The sequence below is a fragment of the Malus domestica genome, chromosome 15, assembly GCF_042453785.1.
Source record: "Malus domestica chromosome 15, GDT2T_hap1".
Lineage (NCBI taxonomy): Eukaryota > Viridiplantae > Streptophyta > Magnoliopsida > Rosales > Rosaceae > Malus > Malus domestica.
In genome coordinates, this window is record NC_091675.1 from 13,686,385 (window position 1) to 13,704,883 (window position 18,499).

Consider the following 18,499-nt stretch of genomic DNA (forward strand, 5'->3'; position numbering starts at 1 on the left):
TATGAAGGTTGCTAGGCCCGAATAAGTGGAATGGCAGAAGGTGTAACGGTTGGTAGCTGTTTTATGGAAAGCCATCTGACTACGATAGTCTTGCACATGATGACTATAGGGAGATACACACACATACTGCTATGATAGAGGGTGTAACCGTTGGTGCATTACAATCATAATGGAAGCATCACAATGATGGAAGCATCACCATGATGAAAGCATCATAATGATGAAAACACCATAATGATGAAACATCATAATGATGTTTCTTTGGTGGAATTGTTTTTCATTTCCCCTAACACCCTGAATTGGTTTTCAATATAAGACCATCATCTGTAGCTCGAATCACAAAGTTGTCTTCATGAAAGTTGTTCTTTAATTCCTTAACGACAACATATCCAAATTTGAGAGCCATCAGATCAGTACAACTCTAGAAATTCAGGTACGACGAGTGATTGTTCATCATTTGTCTGTCAACACGTCAGACCTGTTGTGAGCTTCAAAAACTCCATTTTCTCTTGCTCAGATCAACATACTTGCTTCATCGAAGTTGTTCCTTAACTTGTGAACTACAACATATCCAAATTTGAGATCCCTCGGAGCAGTATAACTCCAGAAATCCAGGTATGATGAATGACTGGTTATTATTTTTCTGTCAACCCGTCAGATTTGTTGTGAGCTTTGAAACTCCATTTTCTCTTGCTCAGATCAGCATGCTTTCTTCATTGAAGTTGTTCCTCAGCTTGTGAACTACAACATATCCAAATTTGAGGTCCCTCGGAGCAGTATAACTCCAGAAATCCAGGTATGATGAATGACTGGTTATTATTTTTCTGTCAACCCGTCAGATTTGTTGTGAGCTTTGAAACTCCATTTTCTCTTGCTCAGATCAGCATGCTTTCTTCATTGAAGTTGTTCCTCATCGTCTCTTTCATAACATATCAAAAATTCAGAATGAACTAATGGTTAAATATTTCCAGATCTTCGAAACATCACAGCAGCTTCGAAATCTGCAAGAATCCGACTGTCATGCTTGGAGCTTCAACACTTTAATTTCCGTGGCTCAAACAGAAATGGTTCCTTCTTGAAAGTTGTTCATCTGCTCAAGAACTAGAGGGTGTCCAAATTTCAGCTCCATTGGAGAAAAGCAGCAGCTGCAAAAATTTGATAGAGAAAAGGAGGCGAAGCTTTGTTGGATTTCTAGGCTGGGGAAGATTCCAGTTTTTGTAGCAACTTCAGTACTGGTGAATTGCTTGTATTTTTGTCCATAACTAAATTTTGGACTTTGAATTATTATTTGATCTATTATAATATGTTTGGGAACATATATAAGTGAATAAATAAGAAAGAAGATTTTGGGCCCTTGTGGGTGTAAAACAAAAAATGTTTATGTTTACCCAAGTGTTTTTGTACAAGTTCAAGGGCATCTTGGGTTTTGTGAACAAAATTTGTTTATTTGGAGCAAGGTTTTGTGTTGAAGCTTTCTAGGTGAAGCGTTGATGGTGAAGCTTTGTAGATGAAGCTTTGTAGATGAAGCTTCCTAGGTGAAGCTTTGATGGTGAAGCTTTGTAGGTGAAAGTATGTAGAGGGAGCTTTCTAGGTGAAGCTTTTTTAGGTGAAGCTTTGTAGGTGAAGCTTTTTTAAGTGAAGCTTTTCGGGTGAAGTTTTTTGGGTGAAGCTTTGTGGGTGAAGCTTTTTAGGTGAAGCTTTGTGGGTGAAGCTTTGGAGGTGAAGCTTTGTAGGTGAAGCTTTTTTTTTTTTTTTTTAGTGAAGCTTTTCGGGTGAATTTTTGGGTGAAGCTTTGTGGGTGAAGCTTTTTAGGTGAAGCTTTGTGGGTGAAGCTTTGGAGGTGAAGCTTTGTAGGTGAAGCTTTTTTTTTTTTTTAAGTGAAGCTTTTCGGGTGAATTTTTGTTTGGGTGAAGCTTTGTGGGTGAAGCTTTGGAGGTGAAGCTTTGTAGGTGAAGCTTTTTTTTTTTTTAAGTGAAGCTTTTCGGGTGAATTTGCATTTTTTTTTTTTTTTGGCGCTTGACACGGTCTTCATTTGCTTGTTTTGTAGTGACTGTGGAAGACGGATTGCTTTCTGATTGAGAAGGGTTCCGGCCTCGCTTTGCACCATCTTCATGTGGGTAATATAGGAACTTCCTTATGTTTTGATCATGCATGTAGTGATAGAATTTGTTTCTTCTTATTGTAGATGTCAGAGCCTGGAAGTTCTAGTGATGAGGGCTCTTCTAGCTTTAGCTCTAAGTCTGAGTATGCAATGTCGGAGTCTTCAGGGTCTTTGTTAGAGTCCGGTACTAGAGAAACATTGGATGATCTTCCCAACCGTCAAACTTTAGCCATTGCTAGTTCTTCCTCCATGGCGTTGGGTGAGGGGGTTGTTTTTTATGCCATACCCATAGTTCGCTCTGAGTTCACAGCAGACCATCTAAAGAATAACTTGTTAGATAATGAGAAGCAGGTTGAGGCGCTAAGGCAGTCATGTAATATCCCTCGTAGTGTAGGGATACGTTTGGTACATGATGAAGAATGGCCTTCTGAGCCTCCCCAGGGTCATGTTATGTTCTACACCCAGATATTACTGACTTTAGGGGTGAGACTACCTTTACATCCGTGGTTGCAAAAGATGTTATCTTTGATCGGATATGCACCTGGGCAACTCAATCCTGGTTTCTGAGATACTTTGATTGGATTTTATATCATTTGGATGGAGTGTGGGTTGTGTGAGCCTTCCTTCCATCAGTGGCGTTACTGTTACAAGATGCGCCCAGCAAAATCATGCACTGGTTATGCCGAGTGTGCATGTCGGAGTGAGAGAGAGCGTATTGTGTATGGTAAGAAAAAGGCATACTACACATGGAAAAACCGTTGGTGCTTTCTGTATAATGATTGGGAGTATGATAAGGGTGTCACGCCTGAGCGACGTGTGCTTACTCACTTCCAGACTGTAGGTTGTAACGTATCAACCGTTCGTACTATTTGCTATTTGTTGTGGTCTTTTCTTGCTTCTAACACTTTGCTTCATGTAGTGACGCGGGGCACCATCAAACTGTTTGGGCAGGAGCTATCTGACATAGAGAAGGTGTTGAGGGTGCCCAAAGAGGATAGACACTTAAGCAAGCTACGACCCTTATTTCGTCGGTACGGTTTCCAACCCTTAGTTTCCGAGAGCCAGGGACGATCGAGTAAGTTGTATCCTTCATGTAAACTTTGCTCTTTTCCTTACTTTATTTGGAAAGTTGTATTTCTTATTTTGATTTTCCTTATGCAGTGGAGAAGGTAAGCAAGAAAACAGGGACTAGCACCCATAAAAGGAAAGCACCAGTGTTAGTTCCTTCGGAAGACATCCTACCGCATAAGAAAACTCATAAGTTCCGAGGGGAACCATCCGTTAGACCTAAGTCCCAAGATGGGGTCCTTAAGGGGCCTGCCTTTAGGAAGACTGGAGTCGAGGCCGTTGAAAATGCTGCTGCCGTAGTTGCAGGAGAAGGGAGCCGACTGTTGCCTCCTCCTCTTACTATGGAGCACACTGTCCAGGAAAGTGATCCTGGTTCCCGCCATGAGGGGAAAGGCAAGGAAAGAGCTGGCAGTGTCCCGTGGAAGGACTTGAGGGTTGCCACGCGGCCAAAGGATTTTGGGGATATCAACAATTGCTTGGCAGGGCGTCGATTCGCCTTCGATGAGCTTGGAGAGCCCTTAGCTAAGGATGAATCGGATTGTGACCGGATGTTGAAGCTGTCTTCATATGTGAGTGTTACTTTGTCATTTCCTTACTTTTTCCTCTTTATTATCATTATTTAGGTAGTGACGATCGTCTTGCCATGCAGGTCATGGCTGAGTATCACGACAGACTGCAAGAGGTTGAGCGGTACAAGGCAAAACTGAAGGAGAATAAGCAGCTTGTGGACGAGGCCCGAAGGAATAAGGGACTTTTGACTCAGGCTCTCCAACTGAAGGACGAAACCATGGAGAGCTTGAAAAGGCGAAATGGTGAGAACCTAAGGCTTAAGAAATTGTTTGAGGCAACTAAAAAACAGTTGGAGGTGGCTACCTTGGAGGTATCCAAGGTTAGGGGAGAATTGGATGGTGCCTTAGTTGAGATTTCTGAACTGGAGAAGAGCATTCCAACTGAAAGGGAGGCTGCTGTGCAAGAATACTTAAGTTCTTCGACCTTTCATCTTGCTATTAAACCCCACTGTGCTCAAGAAGCTCGTTTTGAAAAAAGGAAATGGATGGCCGTCCTTGATCGTTATGATGATGGGAGCATTCTTCGAAAATACCACAAAGATATAGATGAGCATCATCGAAAGGGCGAGACATTTGTCCTTGCTGTTGATCCTAGCAGCGAAGATGAGTCTGATAATGAAGGTAGTGCTGATGCACAGACTCAGCATGGTGAAGAGGGTCTTGGGGATGCAGAGGATGATGGTAGGACGCGGAGTGATACTGCCAGGGGTTCGGCTTCAGATGAGAATGAATAGCAGTGTCTTTACTATCTGCATGTATTCTGGATGTAGTAGTCTGATGTGTGTATAACATGTGCCCATGTTATAAGCTTGAGAGTTTTGGATTTTAGGTGTTTATGAGTGTTTGCACTATTATTAATGCATGTTTGGCTATGTATGAATAGATCTATTGTTTGGATATAAGCCCTTGTTTGGTTGTTCCTTTCTTTGTATAGTCTTGTCGACACATACTTAGATTTTGTTTCGTGTTGGATATATCTGCTTTGAGGTTTCAACACTTGAGTGTTCCATTGCTAGGAATGTAAAAGAGTGAGGGCTGAGTTGGCTAAATTACCTCTTTATTGAATTCATTGCCAAATGGCCTTCATTACATAGGATGCCGAACGGCTATAGCTCAACACTTGTACATCGTGAGTCTATTTGTAGTAGTACTTCAAGTGATCAGCGTTCCATGGATGGCCAAGGGTCTTGCCATCGGAGCTTCTAAGTGTGTAAGAGCCAGGGCAACTGATGCCAATGACTTCATACGGTCCATCCCAGTTTGGACTAAGTGTGCCTTCACTCGGGACTCTGTCGCAGAGTAATCTTTTCTTTAAGACCCAGTCTCCTATTTTGAAAGAACGAGGCTTGACCCTAGAGTCATAATAGTTGGAGATGCGCTGCTTGTAGGCGACATTCCTCAAGTGAGCTTGGTTTCTGTGTTCCTCGACTAAATCCAAGTTGAGGGTGAGTTGTTTGTCATTTTCACTTTGAATGTAGTTCTGGACTCGGAATGTTGCTTGCTCGAGCTCAACAGGGACAACCGCCTCTGTGCCAAAGGCAAGTGAGAATGGAGTTTCTCCTGTTGAAGTCCGATATGAAGTGCGATATGACCAAAGAACTTGGGGTACAAATTCTGGCCAACAGCCTTTAGCTTTGTCCAAGCTGGTTTTCAAAGTGCGCTTGATTATTTTGTTGATGGCCTCAACTTGTCCATTAGACTGGGGATGAGCTGGAGAGGCAAAGCATAAGTTGATGTTGAACTTAGAGCAGAACAACCTGAACTTCTTGTTGTCAAACTGTCGCCCATTGTCAGTGACTATCGCATTGGGAATGCCGAATCTACAAAGGATGTTCTTCCACACGAAGTCTTCTATCTTTGCCTCAGTAATGGTTGCCAAGGGTTCTACTTCGGCCCACTTTGTGAAGTAGTCCACTGCAACGACTGCGTAACAGACTTTGCCCTTCCCTGCCGGCATTGGGCCGATCAAATCAAGTCCCCACTGGGCGAAGGGCCAAGGGCTGATCATAGGAGTAAGAGGCTCTGGAGGGGAATGAGGAATAGTTGCATATCGTTGACATTTGTCACATGAGCGGGATACTTTGATGGCATCCTGGTGGAGTGTTGGCCAGTAATATCCTTGGCGAAAAGTCTTGTGTGCTAGGGACCGAGATCCAGCATGATCTCCACAGACTCCCTCATGTATTTCCCGAAGGACGATTTCCGCCTCGGCAGGCGTAAGACACCTTAAGTATGGCAGGCTAAAACCTCGCTTATAGAGTTGATCATTGATGATCAGGTAGCGGGTAGACTTGTATCGAATTTGCTTAGCCTGGACTTTATCATTTGGGAGGGTGCCATGAGCAAGGAAATTATAGATCGGGGTGATCCAACTATCCCCCTGTTGTAAGTTGCATACTTCTGCGGCCATGGTGCTTGGTGTTGCCAACAGTTCGACATGAATTTTTCTTCCAATCTTGTCTTCCACAGCTGAGGCGAGGCGAGCCGGCGTCTGCATGACTGTTTGCCGCTCGAGGAACTTGGGTGATCTGGTAGTGGAAGTGCTTGAGCAAAAGTTGTGTTTGCGCAAGATATGCTGCCATGGAGCTGTCCTTAGCATCAAAGTTGTTGGTAACCTGGTTGACCACTAATTGGGAGTCACTGAAAATATCAATTTGTTTAACCCCGAGGTGTTTGGCCAAACGTAATCCTGCTAGAAGGGCTTCATACTCGGCCTCATTGTTTGATGCCTTGAATTTGAAACGAAGAGCATACTCCATTGCTACTTTGTCGGGCGTAGTCAAGACTAGTCCCGCTCCACAGCCCTGTTGGTTGGATGAGCCATCAACATACAGACTCCATGCTGAGGTCGTTGATTCTACTTTCTGAGCTTCCGATGGTAATGAAGCTACTGCTTCAGGTGTAGAAGCAATGTCAACAGGATATGTGAAGTCGGCTATGAAATCTGCTACTGCTTGACCTTTTTCGGCTGGTTTTGGTTGGTAGGAGATGTCAAACTCACCCAATGCTATCGCCCATTTGATCATTCGTCCAGACGTGTCAGGACTCTGGAGTATCTGTCGAAGAGGGTGATTGGTAAGCACGATGATGGCGTGTGCTTGGAAATAAGGGCGAAGTTTCCGAGCAGACATGACCAATGCTAGAGCTAATTTCTTAATGTTGGAGTATCGTGTCTCCGCATCTTGTAGGGCCTTGCTAGCGTAGTAGACGGGCCGTTCGACACCACTGTCCATTCGAATAAGAACAGAACTGACTGCTGAAGCCGAAACCGATAGATAGATGATGAGAGTGTCACCAACTTCTGGTTTGGAGAGCAGAGGGGCTTTACTCATGTACTCTTTGAGATTCCTGAATGCCTTGGCACATTCCTCCGTCCATGTAATGTACTTCTTATTTCCCTTGAGTGCTTTGAAGAAAGGAGCACATCTGTCTGTGGCCTTAGAGATGAATCTGGTTAAGGCTGCCACCTTGCCAGTAAGGCTTTGGATGTCTTTTGAAGTTATTGGCTCTTTCATGTCGAGGATTGCTTTGATCTTTTCAGGGTTAGCTTCAATGCCTCGTTGGCTAATCATGAAGCCTAATAATTTGCCAGAGCCCACGCCGAAGGCACATTTGTTGGGGTTCAACCTCATTCGATACCTCTTTAGAATGGTGAAAGTTTCAGATAGGTTGGTGATGTGTTGGTCAGCATGTTTGCTCTTGACTAGCATATCATCAACGTAAACTTCCATGCTCTTCCCAATCTGTTCGGCGAACATTGAATTGACCAGTCTCTGATAAGTTGCTCCTGCATTCTTTAGGCCGAAAGGCATGACCTTATAGCAATACAGTCCCCTGTCAGTAGTGAAAGCCGTATGTTCTTGGTCTGAGGGGTTCATGAGGATTTGGTTGTATCCTGAATAAGCGTCCATGAAGCTCAAGAGCTCACACCCTGCCGTAGAGTCTATAAGTCTATCAATGAGAGGAAGAGGGAAACTATCCTTCGGGCATCCTTTGTTTAGGTCGGTGTAGTCGACACACATTCTCCACAAGACCTTTTGAAGCAGGAGACTTTCCTTGGTCGGATTTTTCTTAACAAGGACAACATTTGCTACCCATGTTGGGTAATTGACTTCACGGACGAAGCCTATGTCCTTGAGTTTATCAACTTCTGCTTTCATCGCCTCGTATCGCTCAACATCATAAGATCTTCGCCTCTGTTTTACTGGTTTGGTCTTGGGATCAATACTCAAGTGGTGACAGATGATATCGGGAGAGATGCCCGTCATATCTTTATATGACCAAGCGAAGACCTCGGCGTTCTCTTGCAAAAAGGAGATCAGCGACAACCGAAGGGGTGGTGACAAAGTAGTGCCAATCTTCACCATGCGGTCTGGATGGTCTTTGGAGATAGAGACATTCTCTAACTCTTCAGCGGGTTGTGCTTGCTGGGTGAAGGAGTCATCTCGAGGGTCGTCGGGTTGACTGTTGCTATCAGGAAGATCCAAGTTCGCTTCATCTAGGCTGGTCTTTACGACTTGGTTATGTATAGAGAGAGTCTCCTTGGGGACAGACAGGTGTTGTTGTTTGACTGAAGTGTTGTAACATGATCGTGCACTAAGCTGATCTCCTCTGATGTAGCCGTTGCCATGGGGGGTTGGAAATTTCATCAACAGCATATGCGTGGATACCATAGCCTTGAGATCATTGATGCCTGTGCGCCCAAAGATGACATTGTATGCCGTCGGGCAATTGACCACTAAGAAGTTAGTGGTAATAGTAGCTGTGTAGGGGCCTGTACCAATGGTGAAGGGTAAGTGTATACTCCCTAAAGGTTGCACGATATCGCCAGAGAAGCTTATCAGAGGAGAAATCGAGCGATCTAGCAAGTGTTCAGCTACATTAAGTGCCTTGAAAGCTTCAGCAAACATGATATTGACTGAAGCACCTGTGTCTATCAGGATTCGTTTCACATCAAAATTTGCTATGTGAGCTTCCACGATCAGCGGGTCATTGTGAGGGTAGATTATACCTCATTCTTCCTCAGGGTAGAAACATATTGGATCCCAGTTAGGCTTTTGATACTTGCCTCCTCTGATGTCTTCCACGTGAAACACTTGATGGCCAGGTCTCAAAGTTCGTTCACTGCTTTTCATGGCCCTATTGGAAGATTCAGATATGGGTGTGCCGCCGCTTATGGAATATATGACATTCACCTGGCGTTGGTTACGGTTATCCCTTTGAGGGTGAAGAAGGAATTGATCAATTTTTCCTTCTCGTGCCAAAGCTTCAATACGATCACGGAGGATGATACATTTCTCGCTATCATGGCCGTTATGCTCATGGTAGCAACAAAACATGCTCGCGTTATTCGGGGGCGTGTAATCTGGGTGCCTCGGCTTTGGCTTTGGTATCAGGTGAGCTATGCTGGGGTAAATGGCCGCGCATGTGGCATTCAAGGGCGTGTATGTCTCATACCTTGGGGTAGGGGGTATCTTGACGCGGGTTTGACCCACTACATTGACTGCCTGGGGGCGAGCGTTATTGTGGCGATACCCTTGGTTATCGGGATAATGTCCCTTACTCTTTTTACTGAAAGGAGAGTGGTGAGGATGGAAATCCTTCCTCTTGCCTTGAAATTGATATGTCTGTTGATTCGGTGAAGCATTATGCAAGGCATGGGGAGGTGCCACTGCTGTTTGGGAAGTCGAGGTCTTCTCATTTAGGTGAGTCTGGCTTCCACCTCCCACTTGTTGATAAAGGATGGTTGTAGGGGGTTTCTCCTGATATGTCTTTGCCTCGGCGGAGGCATGGTTATAAGCCTGCGCCATTACCTCAGAGTAAGTCTTCCAAGTATTGGCATTGATCATGTATTTAAAGAAACAATCACGTAGGCCTGCCGTGAAGGCTTTGAGGGCAGTCTTGTCGTCTGCCTCGGCACACCGGGAGTATTCATGGCTGAAGCGGCCAGCATACATACGTAATGACTCGTCTGGCTTCTGGCGGATAGTGTACAAGTCATCTGCAGAGTGCAAGCGATCGGTTTGGAAAATGTGTTGGGAAACAAATAGTTTCCTCAATTCCTCAAATGAGTCTACCGTCTCAGGTGTAAGACGACAATACCAATTTAGAGCTCCACCAGAGAGGGTGGAGGGGAAGAGAAGACATCGCTCGTCGTCGGTGTGCATCCGGTATGCCATGGTGGACTCAAAGAGGTTAAGGTGCTCAATCGGGTCCTCTTTTCCAGTATAAAGTTGCAAGCCAAGCTTTTGCTTTGTCTTTGCTTGAAGGGGGGTGTTGAGGATCCTCATTGTAAGAGGGCCAGGCCTGGGTTGGTTCCAGTCAGGTATTTCAGCCTGACGTTCAGCCTTCAACTTGTTTACTTCCTCAAGAAGTTGTAGGACAAGGGGGTCCTGAGCGGAGTTATGTGTCACTGGAGCTTTCTTTCATAAATCTCCATCTCCTATTGGAATTAGGAAGGTTTGATCAAGGGCATGTGATTTTTCCCTGGACTCGCTGTACTGGCTTCCAGGGTATGTCTGTCGGAACACCTCTGAGTCCCCTGTACCCTCATGTCTCTCTAGGACTTGTTGCCCCTTCCCCAAATTGGTGGCCGGCTTGGGCCGTGGCAGGGGACCGAGTCTCTCAGAAATCCTTGGGTCATTAATCTTTGAGCTTATATGGATGGAATTCTCTCGACGTTGCTTCAGGAAATCCCGACAATCGCGAAAGACGGCTTTCGATCCTTCTGCCCCTTCAGCAAAGAGGTGTCTCCCTCCACTTCTCATGGTTCGGGTCGAAGCAACTGGGTTAAGAGAAGCCTCATGTTGATTATCAAGTCGAGGGGTAATCTGTTCCCTATCAGGGATATCTATGTCGAATGCATGTGACCCTCCATGTTGGAGGGCACCCAGTTGATGGTTGACTTCCACGGGGGCAACAAGCTCGCGTGTCTGAGCTTGCCTAGCTTCGTGGAGTGTCTCGAAGAGCTTCTCATATTGCTCCTGGAGGACCTCATTCCTCATTGCTATCTTGTTGTTCTGAGCTTCCAACTCATCGACTTTAGCTTGAAGAAGAACTCGTTTTCCTTCCTTCTTTCGTTGTTTCGCACTATGTGCAAGGGGGGTGTCATTCTGTGTGCTGTGGCTTCCTTCGCTTCCCATGCTGGAGAGGGATGCCTGATCAAAAGAAAGTGTACGAATGATAGAAACCAGCTTGACACAGCTGAAGAGAGTAGGAATAAGTGTCGTTTCCCACAGACGGCGCCAAATGTTGATGCACAAAATCAGCGAAGACTTTGGTACAACAGAAAGTGTCAGGTTTTGTGACCTTCGCTTGGTTGCTTCGGTCACTAGTGAGGATAAGTACGTAAATGAATAGAGACAGAGAAGCCAACACAGGATGTACGTGGTTCACCCAGATTGGCTACGTCCACGGAGTAGAGGAGTTCTTATTAGTAGTGAAGGGCTTACACAAGTACAAAGGATCAAGCTCTCAATTTAGTGAGTTCTTGTGAATGATTTAACACAAATGGCATTCGGCCATATTGTGGGGGAATGACCCCTATTTATAGAAAAACTTGTAGCTTTGTCACATTGACATGTGTCATGTTATGATTGGTTCTTGATGTCGACACGTGCTGCGCTCTGATTGGCTTCTAATCTTGACACGTGTCGAGTAGTGATTGGCCTCCTGGTCGGAGGGGAACTCTTCTGGGTCCTTGACAGTATAGCGTTGGCCGGTGCTCGGTAGTTTCGGGATTGGTCAAGTATGGTACAAACAAGAGGAAAGAGACAAATTACCAAGCCAGCTCGGTATAGTGATTATGTTGCTTTTTCTCTTCCTATTATCACTGAAGAGATTCCATCCAATTTTGAGGAAGCTATTGAGAGTGAGGAGAAGAATATGTGGTGCAATGCCATGGGTGATGAGATGAATTCTCTCTTGAAGAACAAGACTTGGGAGTTAGCTAAATTGCCTAAGGGCAAGAAAGCTATTGGTTGCAAATGGGTGTATGCCAAGAAGGAAGATGCTGATGAGAAAAGCAATGTGAGATTCAAAGCAAGATTAGTTGCTAAAGGGTATGCACAAAAGGAGGGCATTGACTACAATGAAATCTTTTCTCCGGTTGTGAAACACTCCTCAATTCGCATTATGTTAGCTCTTGTTGCACAATATGATCTTGAGCTTGTGCAACTTGATGTGAAGACGGTTTTCCTACATGGTGATTTGAATGAAGAGATCTATATGTGTCAACCGGATGGGTATATAGTGAAAAGGAAGGAAAATTTGTTTTGCAAATTGAAGAAATCGCTTTATGGCTTGAAGCAATCTCCAAGGCAATGGTATTTGAGGTTTGATAAATTTATGAGATGCCAAAATTATTCTAGAAGTCAATATGATCATTGTGTGTACTTCAAGAAGTTGCAAGATGGGTCTTTCATTTATTTGTTGATATATGTTGATGATATGTTAATTGCCTCAAAGAATGTTGAAGAGATTGAAAAATTGAAGAAACAAATGAAGAATGAGTTTGAGATGAAGGATCTTGGTGAAGCAAAGAAGATCCTTGGCATGGAGATCACTAGAGAGAGAGAGAAGGGTTTGGTCAGTTTGAATCAAAGACAATACCTTGAGAAGTTGATTCGGAAGTTTGGAGTTCATGATTCAACCAAACCGGTTAGTACCCCTTTGGCTCCTCATTTTAAATTGAGTTCTCTACAATGTCCTAAAACTGATAAAGAGAAGTTGCAAATGAAAAATATACCATATGCAAATTTGGTTGGTAGTTTGATGTATGCAATGGTATGCTCTAGACCGGATATTGCTCATGCAGTTGGCATGGTGAGTCGATATATGCATAATTCAGGTAAAGAGCACTGGCAAGCAGCTAAGTGGATATTGAGATATCTCCATGGTACTCGAGATGTTGGTTTATGCTTTGAGAGGGATGACTCTGGTATTGGTCATTTTGCAGTTGGTTATGTTGATTCAGATTATGCAGGTGATCTGGATGGAAGGAAATCTACTACAGGCTATGTGTTTACTATGGCTAAAGGGCCAGTTTGTTGGAGGTCCATTTTGCAGTCGTCTGTTGCCTTGTCTACTACAGAGGCTGAATATATGGCAGTTGCTGAAGCTATAAAGGAGGCCATTTGGATACATGGGCTGATTAGAGATTTGGGGGTTGATCAGAAGCAGGTGGAGGTACATTGTGATAGTCAGAGTGCCATTTATTTGGCTAAGTATCAGGTTCATCATGCGAGGACCAAACACATAGATGTACGTTATCACTTTGTTCGTGAAATTGTTGGTGAAGGGGAAATCATTCTCCAGAAGATTCCAACTAAAGACAACCCCGCTGATATGTTGACTAAGGTTGTTGGTGTAGCCAAGTTTGTTCATTGCTTGAACTTGGCTCACATTTTGCCTATATAAAGAAGGCGTTGAGCAGTAGGAGTTTTGGAGCATTTGGCTTGGCATGAGTTGTTCTCTTGCTAGTGTTTGGGAGTGATGTTGTGTGTTAATTGTGTTGGTTGGCTTATCATGACGTTTTTTTGGAACTTGGCCAAGGTGGAGATTGTTGGAGTATGTGGCCAAGTGGCCAACTTTTGATTAAACAAATCAAAAAGGAAAAAAGACAAAATAATTATGTCTCTTCCTTGTTTTAGGGAAAAGAAAAAGGAATTTGTCTAAAGTTTTCTTGGTCTATGTGGGAAGTCACGGATGAGTTTTTGAAGTAGAAGTAATTGCTACTTTTGATGAAGAGTAGTAATGAAGCCATAAGAGAGAAAAAAAACGTAGCAGAAAAATAGAGCAAAAACAAAGGTGCTGAAGCCCCATTTTGAAGAGAAGAAAGATAGGTGATTTTCTTTCTTTGTTGGTACTCACTCAATCAAAGTTGTATTTGTGTATTAGCTTTGAGCTTTGTATAGAGAGGAAATTATTCACTATATTTCCCTCTTTATTTGTTTCTTTGGTGAGTGAGAGTTATTGGATGTATTGGGGTTTTGGGTTGTGAGATTGCCAACACTTTGTAAACTCCCATTTGGTTGATAGTGGATTATTGGGTGAGCTCCTACTGCTTCGAGGACGTACTCCAGTTACACTGACTGTTGAGGAACCTCGTTAAAATCTTGGTGTTCTTTTATATTTTATTCTTGCATTTTCATTTGATAAAATTTCCTGTGGGTTAGCTTGAATTGGTTCCAACGGATTTGGTGCTATCCTAGCACAACAAAAATAGCATGAAGTTTCAGCGCACTCGACTTTTAAACTGAGTCAAAACCCCATATGAAATAAAAAGCATGGACTTGCAGCAAAGGCATGAAAGTTAATGCAATATTTATTTGGCTATCACATCACGGTTGATCAATATTATAACAATGTGGTGGCCAAAGGTCGCTGATAAAATAAGATGCCAATGCCATGATCGATTAAACAAATCAATTAAGTTTTAACTGCTGTCCCAGATGGCATGAATCACAGCAGTTCATTTTTGCTGTGCTTGATATCTTGTGGCATGAATCTGGAAGTTTTGAGACTCTTGTTTTATATTGGGAAAACAAGATTCTTAAGGGTCTTTATATAGATTTAATGCTTTAGTTTAGTAATTACAACATTGGCCATTTGGAAATGGATTGAAGGTTTGGGCCTTATGGTTGTGTGGATTAGGCTTGTATAATATAGCCTAAATACAATTAATATTAATTAATCAAGACAAGGGCCTTGGGCCTTGGAATTGAAAATTAATCTGATTCATTAATTTTAATTTTCAGATTAAGTTTTTAATTAATTTATTAATTAAAAACGTTTTGATTAAAAGACACAGCTCTTAGAAAGAGTTGTGTACCTTCAAATACACTGAGCATATATTTGAAAGGGTGTGAAACAACCTATATATCTGCAATCACAGTTTCCAAATGGATCATCCTTTCTTGTTCCTTTCTTCTGTACGAATTTCTAGAGAGTAAACACACAAAAAGCAAATTCGCTAGAGTTCTAGAATCCAGTGCGGATTGTAGAATTAGGTAGTTGAATCCTGGTCGAGTAGACGTCGTAGAACCACAAGCACAGGAGTGGGACGAAAATATTGTTCGAAAGACATAGCTTTTACGCTAACCTCTACCTTCTGTAATCAAGTTAGTAACATCAATTTCTATATTCATTGTATAATTTTCATTCTGCACAGCAAATATATTTTGGTTAATAAAATAGTGAAATTTCTGTTATTTTGTTTATTTATGAATTGTTCTCCAACAGAATCATTGCAGGTTCTCCCTACATATAGTTTATTTGCACATGCAACTGTAATATGGCTCTATTTTTTTGGTGAAACAATGGCTGAAATCTTCACTCAAGCATGAATTGGATATGTTGTCTTTGTTTGTTGTCGTGTTTGTTCTGGCTAGTATACATTTAATAATTAGTAATTACTACATCATGTCAGCAGCTATCACATGACTGATCACCGGTTTCATGCAATGTTACGAAAAGGGTTCTCTCAATTGTTCTCATCGGCCTTGGATGGTGAGACACGATGGCGATGGATTTCAATATTCTACATTTGGATGACGCAAAGAAGGATTTCTGCAGTATTCTCAATCTGGACAAAGCATGAGGCTTTATTTATGAAAGTTTGACAGTAACAAATAACAATAATGTCGTTTCAAGAATACATGTAATTATTTGGGCTCATAATTTAATGTGGACTTGTATTTATGGAAAGGAAAAGATGGAGGAGGAAGCCAGACATAATGAGTTCAGAATCTTGGACTGTATAATTTTGATCATACGATCTTCAGCGCTTGGAACCCTTTTCCTGGACTATGATACCAAAACAGGAAGGTGAAAAGAAAACTAAAAGTAAATTTAAAGTCAGTATTATGTGCTGGGGAAACTAGTTCACTAAACACTGGACCCTTTTGCTCTAACAGTAATATGTAAAAGCATATGAACATAAAGGTAAAGATTAGATGGAGTAAACCCAGAATCTTTTATAAAAGCCAAATAATGGAGCATATAACCATAAAGTTGCGAGAGCAACTTCTTTGCAATGGGGATGTCATATCGCAGTATATCAAGACAATCACGCGCTTCTATATGCATGTGAAAAAGTTAAACACATGACAATGCATATCTGAATGATGTGGGATACCCCTAAACCTGAGCACTAATTTAAGGTCAATAACGAAAGGGAACCTATGCATGCTCATGAAGTTGGAAGTTGAAAACTTTTATCCAAATTTAGCAGTAGGGGGAGGGCAAGCATGCATAAGATGGAATCAAGTGTCTTTCTAGCTATTGCGCATGATGGTGAGGCCTTGAGAGATTATAAATTTGTGTGCTTTGCGTTGCTAGCTATCAAATGAAATGCAAAAGCCCTTAAATTTCCAAACGAAAAAAGTTGAATTTGACTCACTTTGAACTTGCCATATTGTATTGCATCTATGCTTTATTGAATCAGAGCATCTGGTTCTTATCCGCATAAATATATGTTTCTCTGGATATTTGATGCTTAAAGGGTTCATACATTATTGCAGTGAGAGAAGGCCCTTTGTCATTTAAAGTGAACAACTCAAAGAGATTCCTTGAATCTAATATCTGTTGAATTTTATTTTCTTGGGTTGAAAACATAATTAAGACTTCAACGTTTCTGTTGATCTTTGCAGCCTTGATACAGAAAACTTGGTAATTCCATTATAATAAGGGATTTTCTGGGCTCCATAGAAGAGCAACTTTGCTACAGAAACCTAGAAAACCGTCCATCTAATACAGTTGTCAGTTGAAAGGCTATCCCTGTGAAAGTGTGCCTTCAACCAGGATCAACCTAACCTTATTTATCTCTAAAAACGAAAAGTTCGGAAAAAAATAGACCCCACTTGAGGTGGGATCAGATGTGTGCAAATGCGAAAAGAGACGGTGCATAAGAGTCTAATTCTTTACATGCTCCATTTCCTTAAACAGCACCACCTGATCAAGTAGATCATGTTACAGACCTGCAACCAAGTAATAAAGATTTGCAAATTAGATGCTGAGCCACTTTTACTTGTGTACATAAATTAACATATAGACGATAATTTTGAAGACTAATGCAAACTTATTACCATAATCTCTTGGTGTTTTGCATTTGAAGCATTCCATTCGGCTCGCGTAATTGTGCACTCCACATCCAACTCTGATCCATTAAAATACACTCAAATTAGCAAACTAATTAAAGATAAATGACGGTGCTAAAAGAAGTTAAGGATTCACCATAAATTTGGTACACACTAGGGGACAGGTGAGGATGCGAAGAAATGTTCCACATCCTCACAATTACTAGCTAGTAGCACACATTTCTTAGTTAAATGTGATATTTATAGGAACAATGCAGGCAATTTAGGGTTTTAGATAGTGTATGTAGGCTAATTAATTACCTACTGCACATCCAGTCGCCGGGTTTCCATCCAGGTGGGGCGCTGGCATCGGAACCATAGCCTCCTGCAGAAGGCATCATGCTACCACCATAGTCAGTTTTCATTGAGCTGCACCTATAGCAATTGGGTCTGCTGGCATAGTTGTGAGCTCCACAGTTGCAGTACCAGTCCCCGGCCAAGACCTCCGTCCGGTTGCATCCATATGTTGATGGATCAGGTCCGCCATACTTGGGGTACCCGCAACGTTGACACTCATCGCGCTTTTTAAAGTTCGTGTGCTGGCATGCTCCGCACATCCAGTCTCCTGCCCAGCTCATTTTTAATTCCCACCTGCATATTTAATAAATAGTATAAGAACTGATTAGCATATATATATAATACTAGTTACAAACCAACAGTTTAACTAGATTCTTCATTTTGTTCTTCTAGAAATTTATTAGAGGCAGGCAGGCAGGCAGGCTTCCTTCCATGGAAATCTGTTAGAGAAAATGCATTGTACATTTGTAAAGAAATTAATAGTCTACTGGATCCTTCCCTTTGCAATGTTTTATAACAAATAAGAGCTTGAGGTTTCCCTTTCTTAAAGACGGGTCCTCTTGCAAAAGATGGACTATATGTATCATATATATTACATATACGAGCTTGATGTTCCTCAAACAATCCTATCTTTCTTAAAGACAGGATGTCATGCACAGAGGCGAACTGTGTGTACACACGTTTCAAACGAACGGAATGATGTGAGTTGCATAACACAAATCAGGAGGAAGAGCAAGCTCACCTGAAGGTACGTAGAAGCTCGGAATAAATGAACTGAAAACTGTACTAGCTGTGCTTGGCTTGTGCTAGCTTAGCGTAGAACACTAAAAGAAGAACTTAATTTGTCAAATGAGTTTGGTGATCTTGTTTTGAATGGGTAAGGAGGTTTATATAGTAGTTCTTCAAGCTAGGCTTCCTACGTGGACTGTGAGACTCTGGAAAGGGGGCCATGGATGTTCCTATTTTATTCTCTGCCAGCTTTCTTCAGATGGGTTTGCTTGTTTCTTTTTCCCTTAATAATATGCATGGGATTGGGATTCCTTAAGATTGTTTTTCCATATAAACGTTGGATGGTTACTTCTGCTGCTGGGAGTTAGAATTAAAGGGTGGCAAGTGGGTTTCTAAAGGTGAGAAAAACCTGGCTAGTTGATGAGTGCAGGCACACATAGTTTTCCCAACAAAATTCTACTAGGGGAGTAACCCCCTTCCTTGCCCCATCTTTACATTATTCTCCATGCAACATTTATTCTCCATGTCCTCAGTATATCCACAACATCTAGATATGTAGGTGTTATGAGGGGAGGCTCCTAACTGAAGTTGAAAGTTTG

The 18,499-nt window shown here is 42.3% G+C and overlaps 2 protein-coding genes and 1 long non-coding RNA gene across 4 annotated transcripts; 2 read left to right on the forward strand and 1 right to left on the reverse strand.

Annotated features, from left to right (window-relative positions):
* Positions 1-293: 293 nt before the first annotated feature.
* On the forward strand, positions 294-1,107 carry LOC139192617 (uncharacterized). 2 transcript variants are annotated; one of them, XR_011576834.1, is made up of 4 exons: positions 294-433; positions 518-615; positions 699-796; positions 972-1,107. It is a non-coding gene; the product is annotated as an uncharacterized lncRNA (long non-coding RNA). The 2 variants fall into 2 exon arrangements; XR_011576833.1 differs by having other exon boundaries at positions 430-615.
* A 1,579-nt stretch (positions 1,108-2,686) lies between these two features.
* Positions 2,687-16,701, forward strand: LOC139191704 (uncharacterized). Its single transcript, XM_070812701.1, has 4 exons — positions 2,687-3,176; positions 3,263-3,653; positions 16,389-16,407; positions 16,684-16,701. Exons 1-4 carry the CDS (start codon positions 2,699-2,701, stop codon positions 16,699-16,701), a joined length of 906 nt encoding a protein of 301 aa, XP_070668802.1. The 5' UTR covers positions 2,687-2,698.
* Positions 16,391-18,144, reverse strand: LOC103400451 (RNA-binding protein involved in heterochromatin assembly dri1). Its single transcript, XM_008339101.4, has 4 exons — positions 17,914-18,144; positions 17,136-17,465; positions 16,824-16,894; positions 16,391-16,715 (listed from the first exon to the last, which is right to left on the reverse strand). Exons 2-4 carry the CDS (start codon positions 17,450-17,452, stop codon positions 16,708-16,710), a joined length of 396 nt encoding a protein of 131 aa, XP_008337323.1. The 5' UTR covers positions 17,453-17,465; positions 17,914-18,144; the 3' UTR covers positions 16,391-16,707.
* Between the last annotated feature and the right edge of the window lie 355 nt (positions 18,145-18,499).

Excerpts from the sequence above, each read along its gene's own strand:
- LOC139191704 (XM_070812701.1), top strand. The coding sequence starts at position 2,699 with ATGGAGTGTGGGTTGTGTGAGCCTTCCTTCCATCAGTGGCGTTACTGT. Across the intron at positions 3,177-3,262 it reads CGAGAGCCAGGGACGATCGA|TGGAGAAGGTAAGCAAGAAA; the intron begins GTAAGTTGTATC and ends TTCCTTATGCAG.
- LOC103400451 (XM_008339101.4), bottom strand. The coding sequence starts at position 17,452 with ATGAGCTGGGCAGGAGACTGGATGTGCGGAGCATGCCAGCACACGAAC. Across the intron at positions 16,895-17,135 it reads GGCGACTGGATGTGCAGTAG|AGTTGGATGTGGAGTGCACA; the intron begins GTAATTAATTAG and ends TTAATGGATCAG.